This window comes from Cottoperca gobio, unplaced genomic scaffold, assembly GCF_900634415.1.
Source record: "Cottoperca gobio unplaced genomic scaffold, fCotGob3.1 fCotGob3_481arrow_ctg1, whole genome shotgun sequence".
In the NCBI taxonomy this organism is placed as follows: Eukaryota; Metazoa; Chordata; class Actinopteri; order Perciformes; family Bovichtidae; genus Cottoperca; species Cottoperca gobio.
In genome coordinates this window covers 1-13,391 of record NW_021167033.1, presented here as the reverse complement: position 1 = coordinate 13,391, position 13,391 = coordinate 1, and the positions used below count along the sequence as shown (strand labels likewise).

Here is a 13,391-nt window from a genome sequence, read left to right as displayed (position 1 = left end):
TATACTTATATTATCTCTTTCTCTTCTTTTCTTTATCTCATTCTCTTTTCTCTTCTCTTTCTTATTCTCTCTTCTCCATTCCTCTTTATCTTTTCTTATTCTCTTATATTTCTATTTCTACTTATCTCTTCTATTTCTCTCTCTCTTCTATCTTCATCTCTTCTCTTCTTTCTCTTTTCTATTATTTTCCTATTCTCTATTTTCTTCTCTATTTTTTTCTCTTATAATATTATATATAGACCATAAGATAAAATCCCTCTAGCATTTATTTTTACAGAACAGAATTGGGCAGACAAGACACAAACTGGCATTTAAAGGGTTAACATTCAGAAAATGAAGTATTTGTAGTTCTGATCAGGACTGAAGTTGGTTGAACTCAGTGAAAAGTAGAAAATAATATAAATATAAATATATATATATATGTATATTGTGTTTGATAAATGAGTGTTTTTGTGTGTGGGGTTTGGTGCAGGGTGGATCCCTGGGAGTGTTACCAGGACACCTGGCAGACGACCTGCAGCGTGCTGGAGCATCACCGCGACCTGATGAAGGTCAGATTTCTTATTCTTATTCTTAAAAAGTCTTAAAGACATTTCCACATCGTAGTTTCAAGGACTGAAGTGCAGTGACGTCATGAGACACCTGTAACTCTGTAACCTCTAACTAAATGAGACGTAGAATAACAGTTTTAAAGAAGCCACACTGGAGAAGTGAAGGTTGATGTTTTGATTCATATAAAAATTATGTAAAAGAGAAAAGATCAGACATCAAGTGTGTTTGATATGAAATCCCTGCAGGTGTTTGCAGGTTTAGTGACTTTATTTAGAATGATTTACTCGCACTGCACTTTATAATACTTTATAATACTTCTGTTTTTATTTTATGTCTTATTAAAGGTCACAGATTGTATCACTACCGTACACCACTCTACCACAGTATCATACTTCATATTCTATTCTTTCTTTATTGTTGATCTGTTTTATATTGTATTCCTGTATTTTAACTATTTCATGTCATTTCTACTTGGAGAGAATCTGCAAAACAACGTCTCCATTTTAAGTTAAGACTTAAAACCAAGATGAGAATAAAATAAGTAAAGATGAGATAAGAACTTTATTATCCATCCATCATCTACCGCTTATCCGGGATCGGGTCGCGGGGGCAGCAGCTCCAGTAAGGAACGCCAATCTTCCCTTCTCCGGGCCACATCCTCCAGCTCCGACTGGGGGATCCTGAGGTGTTCCCAGGCCAGTGAGGAGATATAATCTCTCCACCGAGTCCTGGGTCTTCCCCGGGGTCTCCTCCCAGCTGGACGTGCCTGGAACACCTCGCTAGGGAGGCGCCCAGGTGGCATCCTTACTAGATGCCCGAACCACCTCAACTGGCTCCTTTCAACGTAAAGGAACAGCGGCTCTACTCCGAGTCTCTCACGGATGGCTGAGCTTCTCACCCTATCTCTAAGGGAGACGCCACCCGTCTGAGAAAACCCATTTCGGCCGCTTGTACCCGTGATCTCGTTCTTTCGGTCATGACCCAGCCTTCATGACCATAGGTGAGGGTAGGAACAAAGATCGACCGGTATATTGAGAGCTTTGCCTTCTGGCTCAGCTCTCTTTTCGTCACAACGGTGTGGTAAAGTGACTGTAATACCGCCCCCGCTGCTCCGATTCCCCGGCCAATCTCTCGCTCCATCGTCCCCTCACTCGCGAACAAGACCCCGAGGTACTTGAACTCCTTCACTTGGGGTAATGGCTCATTCCCTACCCGGAGTAGGCAATCCACCGGTTTCCTGCTGAGAGCCATGGCCTCAGATTTAGAGGTGCTGATCCTCATCCCAACCGCTGCACACTCGGCTGCGAGCCCATCCAGTGACTGTTGAAGGTCACAGACCGATGATGCCATAAGGACCACATCATCTGCAAAGAGCAGCGATGAGATCCTCAGGTCACCGAACTGCAACCCCTCTCCTCCACGACTACGCCTCGATATCCTATCCATGAAAATCACGAACAGGATTGGAAATAATAAAGTGCAGCCCTGGCGGAGGCCAACATTCACTGGAAACGAGTCCGACTTACTGCCGAGTATCCGGACACAACTCTCGCTTTGGGCGTACAGGGATTGGATGGCCCTCAAAAGTGACCCCCTCACCCCATACTCCCGCAGCACCTCCCACAGTATCACCCGGGGGACCCGGTCATACGCCTTCTCCAGATCCACAAAACACATGTAGACCGGATGAGCCTTCTCCCAGGCCCCCTCCAGGATCCTTGCAAGAGTAAAGAGTTGGTCCGTTGTTCCACGACCTGGACGGAATCCGCATTGTTCCTCTTCAAGCAGAGGTTCGACTACCGGCCGAACCCTCCTTTCCAGTACCTTGGAGTAGACTTTACCAGGGAGGTTGAGAAGTGTGATACCCCTGTAGTTGGCACACACTCTCTGGTCCCCCTTTTTAAATAGGGGAACCACCACCCCGGTCTGCCAACCCCTAGGCACTGTCCCAGACTTCCACGCAATGTTGACGAGGCGTGTCAACCAAGACAGCCCCTCAACACCCAAAGCCTTCAGCATTTCTGGACGGATCTCATCAACCCCTGCGGCTTTGCCACTGTGGAGTTGTTTGACTACCTCAGTGACTTCCATCAGGGAAATTGACGATGATCCCCCATCAGCTTCCAGCTCTGCCTCAACCATAGAGGGCGTGTTAGTCGGATTCAGGAGTTCCTCAAAGTGCTCCTTCCGCCGGCCGATAACCTTCTCAGTTGAAGTCAGCAGGGTCCCACCCTTGCTGTACACAGCTTGGATGGTTCCTTGCTTCCCCCTCCTGAGGTGCCGGATGGCTCCAGACAACACTAGGCTCCAGACAAGGCTCCAGACAACACAGCTCTCAGGTTCATAGGGACACACAAACCTCTCCACCACGATAAGGTGATGGTTCCCAGAGAGGTATAAATATATATATATTTAAATATATCTTTAAATATATATTTAAATATATATATTTAATTCTCCATTAAATTGTTTTTCAGTTTTTGATCGGGATGGTTTTGTTTTTGTTCCTCAGAGAGTCACCGGCTGCATCCTGTCCAACGTCAACACGCCATCTACGACTCCTGTGATTGGTCAGCCACAGAACCAGACTCCCACCCCCATCTACCAGAACCACAACAACATGAACCACAAGCCCACAGCCGGTGAGTCTCCCTCCACGTTCAGCGTCCACCAGTGAGGCTCAAGTTAAATCAGCACTTTTAATTCTGTTTATCTGGATTGAGCCGTCGTCTTTCCCCGAGCAGCGACACAAACACCCCAGAACAACAAACACATGAAACTTAAGAGTCCATCAGTATAATAAATACAGGCATGTTTTTTATATATATATATTATTTTATTTAATTTTCAGGATATTACAATAAATAGGATGCCTTGGCTTTTTATCTCGTACTTTTAGGATTTGTTTATAGAGTGAGAATAAGGCTTTATGACCAGGTTAAAAAAATCATATGTAAAAAAAGCTTTGGAGCAGCAGAGACAGCTGACAGATGACCCTACTAACGTTTCTACTAACGTGTCTACTAACTAGTTTCTACTAACTTGTTTCTACTAACTTGTTTCTACTAACTAGTTTCTACTAACTTGTTTCTACTAACTTGTTTCTACTAACTAGTTTCTACGAACTTGTTTCTACTAACTAGTTTCTACTAACTTGTTTCTACTAATTAGTTTCTACTAACTTGTTTCTACTAACTTGTTTCTACTAACTAGTTTCTACGAACTTGTTTCTACTAACTAGTTTCTACTAACTTGTTTCTACTAATTAGTTTCTACTAACTTGTTTCTACTAACTTGTTTCTACTAACTTGTTTCTACTAACTTTTTTCTACTAACTTGTTTCTACTCATTTGTTTCTACTAACTAGTTTCTACTAACTTGTAACGCCTAACATGTATCACAGATGTGAGGACTTCACTATTAATTAAAATGTCTGGATTTACTGAATTATTTTTTAAAGAAATATGTCTATTGAGATTAACCTTTTTGAACCTACAATATGGTTATTACAAACAGCATCATTCAGGATGAACTGTTTTACTTACATAAAGTGTAAAGCGATGAATTTACCAGCCAATCGGACACCTTGCTCATTGCAGCTGCTGTTCGGCTGCAGCGTGTTCTTTAGATCTGGCATTGGGTAAAAATTACAGTATCATCTGCATACAGTTGGATGCTAACTTCTGGACTTACTTGAGGAAGATCATTAATGACTAAAAGTTGGTCGTAAAATAGACCCTTGAGAGATGCCTACTGTACAACTAGCGAATGAGGAACACTTATCATCCACTCTGGTAGTTTCCCTTTAAAAGGAGAGTAAAACGTTAATGTTAAACGTCCTTCCTAAAATCTAAAAAGACGTCTCTGAAAACTCCACTTTTATGAAGATACCTTTTGATTTGTTCATCAGAAAATATAGCCTCAGATTATTATTTGTAATTGAATGTTATCTGAGTCTAAACTTCTCTTCACTCTTCCTTCTTTCTTTCTCTGCTCAGTCAAACTGTGGGGGAAGGTCAGCGAGAATTTGGGGAAAATCTGCTGCGTCCGCCCTCACATTGAGCGCTTCACCTTCGTCGGTAAGTAGAAAAATTCACTGAGACTTTAAAGGTCTTAGTTTTAGAAAACATCATACAGACAGGTTTGTGTTTTTATACCCGTCAACCTTTAGCTCCAGCTCCAACGCCTGACGCAATAATAAAACCCGATATGTTTTATTCTATTTATAGTGTTCAAGGCTTTTACAGCGTTTAATTATAATAAGTTAATACAGAGTACATTTGCCAATTAATAATTATATTTCCTTATTCTGTCTTTAAAATGATGAATTAATAATTTATTTTTAAAAGACTTTTACTTCCTTTCACGATTTTTTTCCTGCTTTAAAATGTACATTTTGTATTTCATGATTACTATGTAAAGATGTGTCAGCAGTGTGCTGCCTAAAAATAAAATAAAGCCTGATTCACTCTTTACTTTGAGTTTATTAGTGCACGAACATGTAATTAATCAATTAATTAATAATATATTTTAAATGTTCAATCTAATTGATTTTTCATGATAAGCAATGCTACTAACTCATGACAAGCACGACATGTGAGGTGGCCTGTGAATCAAAAACAGCAGCAACAGACACTTACACAAAAGAACCCTGTTGCAGAATACACACAGTAAATCTGCAGTTTGTTTTTGTACCAGGATAATTTGATTTGAGCAACTGTAAATGCAGTAAAATGCATTTTATTTGCATTAAAAATGTTTAAAGAGAAAATATATATTTTGTGGAACTACATTTTTTTTGGCTGTTTTTAGGTATAAAGTACAAATATTTTAAGGATCCAAAAGTATTCAGATTAGATTCAAATGTTTGTAAACCAAAGAATTTCATTACAACACCCTGTACCTTTATTGTTTACGCTGAAGACGTATTGAATTACATTTGTGTTGTTTCATTGTGTCAGATGAAAACGCTAACCTGGGGATGGCGATGAGATACGAGGAGATCGGTGAGTCGTCTTTTCAGGATCTGAAACCTGAACAGCCTCTTGTGTCGTGATTTCCTGCTGTGTCTGAAATCCTTCTGGTTTGTTTGTATCCAGTAAACATGTTGTTTACTGAGTAAACATGTTGTTTACTGAGGACGTGTCTCTTTCCTCCCGCCTGTTTGTCGTCTGTAGAGTTACGCATCTTGCTCCTGTGTGGCAGTGATCTCCTGGAGTCCTTCTGCATCCCTGGCCTGTGGAAGGACAGTGATGTAAGCACACTGTAGCCCCGCCCCCACCCAACATGTAGCCCCGCCCCCACCCAACATGTAGTCCCACCCCTTCGCGCTTTCCTCTGAACGCCATCGTAATAACCCGCCAGGTCATTTCGATGTGGTTGACAAAGGAAACACCTGCAAAAAGAAAGCGTTAGCATGCAGCGTTGTTCTTTTCTCACACTGCCATCATGCTAATATGGATGCTAGCTGTTAGCAAGAGGCAATAAGGGAATTCAAGTGTTTGAATAATTTGATTAATGGGACTAGTACAACAATTAATCATTTTAATTTTGAATTCAAAGATACAACTTTGAGGGAACGATTTAACAAAAACGTCTTGTCACCACCAAAATAAAAATGGGGATAGTATCCATGTTCCCCATCTTAATATCCTCGTAATAGGACACATTAACGAGACCTTTCAAAACATTTTATGTTCTCAGAAGTCTATGCTTCTCTAGTTCAAACGTTAAAATCTACAGCTTATAGCCGACTGATATTATAAGCTACTCCTTAAAACCTAAGCCCTCAAAACTGTGTTCCTTTTTTATTTCTGAAGACCATTTAAAGTGCATTTGAAATGTCCATCTCCCCTCATTCACTTGAACTGCGAAGATGGACCTTACCAATCTTGTTCGATGTTAGTTATATCAACAGCATAAGACACAGTGGACATAGGACAGGCCAGCCATTAGCCGTCCGTGTGATAAACTAATTTCTGGTTCTCTTTATTCCCTTTAAGTTAATCCTGTCTCTTAGAAATGACGTGCCCATACAACTAAACTACATTCTCAATTAGGTCTCCAGGGAAACACGTTTTCGTTGTAAAACACACATTTTAGGAGTCCAGTGGTCAACACTACCAAGATGGTTTCTAATTCGTCAACAGTGATAATTAAAGTGACAAAGTCCACGACAGAATTCCAACCCTGGACATAAATGCTGGTGCGTCTGAAGGTCATGTTGCTGTGGTTTCAGATGGAGGTGATCGTGGGGGATTTTGGGATCGTGGTGGTTCCTCGTGATGGAGCCGACACCGAGAAGATCATGAATCATTCCTCCATTCTCCGCAAGTTCAAGGTCAATATAACTGTAATGGTGTCTTGTGGACAGACCTGATAAAGCATGAATTCATGAATGAGTTGTTTCATCATCCTTTTGAGCCGTGTGTCGCAATCAAGGCCTAGTCCACAGGTACACGGGTATTTTTGCAAACATAACCTTTTTGTTTTGGCCATAATGCAGTTTTAGGTCAATGAAAACGGAGCTTTAGTAAAACTCTGGTCAGGATGAAGATTTGGCTTGTAATGTCAGAGTGTGCTCCGTTACCTCCTCTGTGAGTCGTCACTAATCAGGCCACATTTCTGTAACGGTGAAATAAATACATGCATGAAGGACATGGCCAAAATAACTTGCTAACAGAACGTTTATATGTTGTTGTATTGAGGAACAGAGGATAAAGTTTACAAAAATACTTCTGTACGAAGAATCTGTTTATTTTAGGTTAAAATCGCTGTAGGGTATAGTAGGGTATAGTACGGTATAGTAGGGTATAGTAGGGTATAGTACGGTATAGTAGGGTATAGTTTGGTATAGTAGGGTATAGTAGAATATACTTGCGTATAGTAGGGTATAGTTGGGTATAGTAGGGTATAGTAGGCTATAGTTGGGTATAGTAGGCTATAGTAGGGTATAGTAGGCTATAGTAGGCTATAGTAAAATATAGTTGCGTATAGTAGGCTATAGTAGGGTATAGTTGGGTATGTAGGGTATAGTTGGGTATAGTAGGGTATAGTAGGGTATAGTAGGGTATAGTAGACTATAGTAGGGTATAGTAGGCTATAGTAGGCTATAGTACGGTATAGTAGGGTATAGTAGGGTATAGTTGGGTATAGTAGGGTATAGTTGCCTATAGTAGGCTATAGTAGGGTATAGTAGGGTATAGTTGGGTATAGTAGAGTATAGTAGGCTATAGTAGACTATAGTAGGCTATAGTAGGGTATATTAGGGTATAGTAGGCTATAGTAGACTATAGTAGGGTATAGTAGGCTATAGTAGGCTATAGTACACTATAGTAGGCTATAGTAGGCTATAGTAGTGTATAGTAGGCTATAGTAGGGTATAGTAGACTATAGTAGTGTATAGTAGGGTATAGTAGGGTATATTTGGGTATAGTAGGGTATAGTTGGGTATAGTAGGGTATAGTTGGGTATAGTAGGGTATAGTACGCTATAGTTGGGTATAGTACGCTATAGTTGGGTATAGTAGGGTATAGTAGACTATAGTAGGCTATAGTAGGGTATAGTAGGGTATAGTAGGGTATAGTAGGCTATAGTAGACTATAGTAGGGTATAGTAGGCTATAGTAGGCTATAGTAGGGTATAGTAGGCTATAGTAGGGTGTAGTAGGGTATAGTAGGCTATAGTAGGGTATAGTAGGCTATAGTAGGGTATAGTAGGCTATAGTAGGGTATAGTTGCCTATAGTAGGCTATAGTAGGGTATAGTAGGGTATAGTTGGGTATAGTAGGGTATAGTAGGCTATAGTAGACTATAGTAGGCTATAGTAGGGTATAGTAGGCTATAGTAGGGTATAGTAGGGTATAGTAGGGTATAGTTGGGTATAGTAGGGTATAGTAGGCTATAGTTGGGTATAGTAGACTATAGTAGGCTATAGTAGGCTATAGTAGGGTATAGTTGGGTATAGTAGGGTATAGTAGAATATACTTGCGTATAGTAGGCTATAGTAGGGTATAGTAGGGTATAGTTGGGTATAGTAGGGTATAGTAGGCTATAGTTGGGTATAGTAGGCTATAGTAGGCTATAGTAGGCTATAGTAGGGTATAGTTGGCTATAGTAGGGTATAGTAGGGTATAGTAGGGTATAGTTGGGTATAGTAGGGTATAGTAGGCTATAGTTGGGAGTATAGTAGGCTATAGTAGGCTTATAGTAGGCTATAGTAGGGGTATAGTAGGGTATAGTAAGGTATAGTAGGGTATAGTAGGGTATAGTTGGGTATAGTAGGGTATAGTAGGCTATAGTTGGGGTATAGTAGGCTATAGTAGGGTATAATAGGGTATAGTTGGGTATAGTAGGGTATAGTAGGCTATAGTTGGGTATAGTAGGCTATAGTAGGGTATAGTAGGGTATAGTAGGGTATAGTTGGGTATAGTAGGCTATAGTAGGCTATAGTAGGGTATAGTAGGGTATAGGGTACTGAAACAGTAAAATGCCCGAGCTGTGGGCATTTGGATGATGTTAGGAACCCAGACTCTACGTTGTATCTGGAACATCCACAACATGCAAAAAGCAGCAATAGTTGTTATCCGGCCATGGTTGAAGAAACGTTATTGGTATCTACATGGAGGTAACACCCTCCTCCTCTAAAGTGCGAGTTACGCAAATAAACACAAAAAACATGATAATTCACTTTTGCTTTGGGTGTGAAGGAAGCATCAAACTCTGGTCCCATCTGACATCCATTTTCACGCCGTATGTGAGAGAAACGTCGTCCTTCGTCGTCTCATCTGATCTCTGTTCTTGTTTTCAGGACAACATCACTGTGGTGAAAGATGGGATAAGCCACCCGATGTCCATCGTCAGCTCAACCAAGAGCAGGTGGGATTAAAGTTACCCTTCTGATGTTGTTACTGTGCACTACTGTTGAACAGTTAGTAATCTGCTGCAACAAAGCTTCATCGTGTGTCAGAGGAGAGCTCGACTCTGGACGTCTCAACGCTCCTTCATGCTTGTAGAACTAAAACATGTTACTTAGTTTTGCACCTGGAAACACAGACTGACCGTGTAAAGGGCTGTTTCAGGGTCAGCTGCATAATAACGAACAGGCTGAGGTCACAGGAAGCTGCTTTATAAGCTCTTCTTCAAACTTCACGACAGAAGCAGAAGGTCGGCCTGAGTTAGTGAACACACGACGGACAGGCTGCAGCACAAAGTTTTGTATAGTAGAGTAAAGTCGAACATTTTGGAGAAAGAAAGATGTTATATCTTAAGAAATAAATGTCGTAATATTTAGAGAAAAAAAGTCGTAATATTAGGAGGAAAAAAAACAATTAAGTTGAACATTTTAGAGAAAAAATATTTGTAAATAAATAAACTTTAGGATTACTTGTTCCTTTCTGAGCCCATTGTGTTAGAAGCTGTTACAACAGTTGTATTTCTGTGTCTCATACGTTGTTGTTGTTATCGGACATTAATAAGGAGTTTAGTATTGTTGCCTCCCCCCCCCATCAGACTGGCCCTGCAACACGGTGACGGCCACGTGGTGGACTACCTGAGTCAGCCTGTCATCGACTACATCCTGCAGAGTCAGCTGTACATCAACGCCTCCGGATAGAGAGCTGCCGCATGAGAAAAACAACAACTAAACTTCCTTCTCTGTCTTCTGTGTCTAACATATTCTCTTCTTTGAGCTTTCAACTGGAGCCTTAGCCTCCTTCTGTCTGTGTCACGGGCTGGGGTGGGGGGTTCATGTTGGGATGAGATGGGGGTGTTGGAGGTCATCTCTAAGGGCTACAGAGGCGTCACTGATGTGTTTTCTCACTCTGTTTGTTATCTGTCTGTGTTAAAGCTTGGGGGTGCATGCTCAGTGTACCAGGGGCCAACTTCTGTATCGGGGGGGCATCTAGCCTCAAGGCGACAGGGTTATTGAGCCTCATGCAAGAACCAACTCGTACAAACAGAATAGTAAGAAAACGTTTTCTCATGATATAGTTTTCCGTTGGGTACATAGGAAATAAAGAAGCCGTTCTTTCTCCAACACAATAAAAATGTGTTTGACTTAAATACTAATATGAATATAAATGAACTTGGAGATTAATTGTCTCAAACTAAAAATGCAAAATAACCAAACAAAAGTAAAATTGCTAATATTCTGTTCAATCTGTCAAACATTTCAGCACATCATGTAACCAGGGGTGCCCAAAAGGTCGAAGTGAGGTAGATTGCGCACCGTTAATAGAAATATACATATATACTCCCCCAACGGAACCCCGCGCCCCAGGAATTCAAGTTGTTTGTTTTTTACTTGCCTTGCGCATTCACCAATGTTTCGCTCCCGCACACACACACCTAAGAGACAGAGCGGAGGAAAGGAGAGGAGTGGAGTGAACTACACACCAGCAACCCCCCCCATCACACAAACCGCTGACAGCACGCCCCCCTGGTCATTTCAAAAATAGCTCATAAGCCCAAAAAGTGTGGGCCCCCCTGATGTATACCATGATATCATCTGCATATTATCCATTTAAATCCACAGTAATTCTTGAAACAACGGGTCCTTGTTTCAGACAGAAGTAGATAAAAGCAGCTGAAAAGTCGACTGTACTTCCTGTAACTAGCTCGCTAATTAAGCCAACGTTAGCTTCATGAGCTGATTGAAAACTCTGTCTTAAGTTGATTTCTTAGTGTTTGTCGCGGACTTGTTTGCAGATTCAGATAACTTTATTGTTCATTAGATTTGCATACAATGGAAATTGTTCTTTGGCACTGACGTAAGAAACAACGCAAACAATACACAACGATTATGCGTCTTAAAAAGCAAAAGTGCAATAATGAAAGTGATGAGTTGGTTGTTCTACTGGTATGTAAGTCCATCTAAACATCAGTTGAGAACCCTGCAAAGGTTTTTAAATGTGAACACGATGGCCTCACACTGAATCACGCTAAATTTGAAGGAGGAAGATAAACAACGTGTTGTGAGAAGTGAAGGCGCGTTTCTCGAGGCGTCCAATCCAATAAACCCAACAAAACCTGGTAACTTGTTCCATAAATTCATTGTTGCATTCTTTGAAAATACAGCAGTGTTTTTCCTTTTTCACAAAAAGTACGCTGAGACTTTAAAGATTTTAGATCTCTATCCGGGCGAATAAACACACAAGATGTGCATTTTCAGTTTGCAGTGTTTCCTGTTGTCGGTGGTGTAAAAGTTGGTGAATGGATAAAAGCTAAATGAGCACAGAAGAATTGAATGAATGAGGACGTACATAAAGCTCAGATCTGATGTCCTCACATTAACAATGAACTCAAATGAATGATTTACATCCGCTTTTCTTCTTCTGTAAAGTTTTAACGGTTCTCCACCTCCTGCTTATCTCCGTCAACCAAGTCCGAATAATCGCACAAAACAAGCTTTCATTGACACTTCCTGTTGCTGATTTTCTCTGAATTCGGTTAATTTGCGAAACATTTGTACGGAAACACGGCGACAGGGAGATTTGTTCAGAATAATGATGCAAACGTGTTCTTGCATGAGGCTTGTTGTCGACTTTAGAAGTAAATCTAACTTGTGGATCCTCTCAGCTGTGCTCTGCAACACGTAGGCTAAGCTGCCGCCGCGGCCCTCCGTCTCCGTCCTGCTGTAGCCAACACTGTACATAGTGACACTCCAATCATAGTTCATATCAACAGTTTAACCTCCGAACTGAAGGTATGCTGACCTGCAGGTAACCGGTGAAACTAACCCGCCCGGTGAACTGACGACATCAATAATGGAGGATTCAAACGCAGTCCACTCCATCGTTGTCGTGTCCTGAGACATGATGATGAACTTTTCTAAAACAAATCCTCAGCAGCAGTGTTGTTGTTGTTGTTGTTGTTATTGTTGTTGTTGTTGGAGTGTATAAGGTTGTTTTTCTTCTTCATGTATTAGCTCTTATTACTGTAGACTGCATGCTTAGACAGGTTTGGTTCTGGCATGTTCATCACTTAGAATATGATGTGTTGTGAACGTGTTTGCAAAAACTAAAAAGAAACACAAAAAGTAAATATATATATTATATATAATATACATATATATATAGTGGGGACCATCATCACCCACGTCTGTCCATTTTCTATTCACTCTGTTAATGAACAGAAGATGAACGCCTCATTAATGTACATTTACTCATGTTTCCTGCGTGTGTGTGAGAGTGTGTGTGTGAGAGTGTGTGTGTGTGTGTGTTGTTTCCTGTCAATCACTTTTTGTTGAACCATGAAGCTGAAAATGAATCTTGTTTCTGTATTAATCTGCCTTTTGTTGCTCTGACTTCTTTTGATTGTAAACTGTGATGCACTCTTAAATGTGAAGTGTCTTTTTTAATGTGTGTGTGTGTGTGTGTGTGTGTGTGTGTGTGTGTGTGTGTGTGTGTGTGTGTGCGTGTGTGCGTGCGTGTGTGTGCGTGTGTGTGTGTGTGTTCAGGTCAGCACGGAAATTTTATGTTTTTTAAATTCCTATTTAATCCAGACAACATCATACACATAACAAACACAACGAGATGACGAACATAAAATAAATGAATAAAAGAACAAATAAAAGTAACAGGATCCTTTAGTAATTCAACATGTTGACAGTACAGATACATTTCCAAACGTGCGTATTTAATGTTTTATAAAGTCAGTTTTACTTTCCATAAGAAATTTACTTTGCAATGTATTTTTTAGGAAACTTCAGATTCAGATTAGATTACAGAATAATTATGTATTATCTGGTTTCATCTAGAACCCCAAACATAATGTTTAAAGGTGACGAACACACTCCTGTGTGACATAGCTCAGGCGGGGACTGCTTACTTCCCACTGTAC

General features: G+C 40.6%; 1 protein-coding gene across 1 annotated transcript in view; it reads left to right on the top strand.

The window, feature by feature from the left end:
• nmnat2 (nicotinamide nucleotide adenylyltransferase 2) overlaps positions 1 to 12,890 on the top strand; it is a 29,883-nt gene extending 16,993 nt beyond the window's left edge. Inside the window, 8 exon segments of the mRNA XM_029428146.1 lie at positions 473 to 551; positions 3,065 to 3,194; positions 4,551 to 4,631; positions 5,514 to 5,558; positions 5,730 to 5,806; positions 6,791 to 6,892; positions 9,361 to 9,428; positions 10,062 to 12,890. Of these exon segments, the coding sequence (XP_029284006.1) occupies positions 473 to 551; positions 3,065 to 3,194; positions 4,551 to 4,631; positions 5,514 to 5,558; positions 5,730 to 5,806; positions 6,791 to 6,892; positions 9,361 to 9,428; positions 10,062 to 10,164 (685 nt within the window). The 3' untranslated portion in view covers positions 10,165 to 12,890.
• The last annotated feature ends 501 nt before the right edge of the window (positions 12,891 to 13,391 follow it).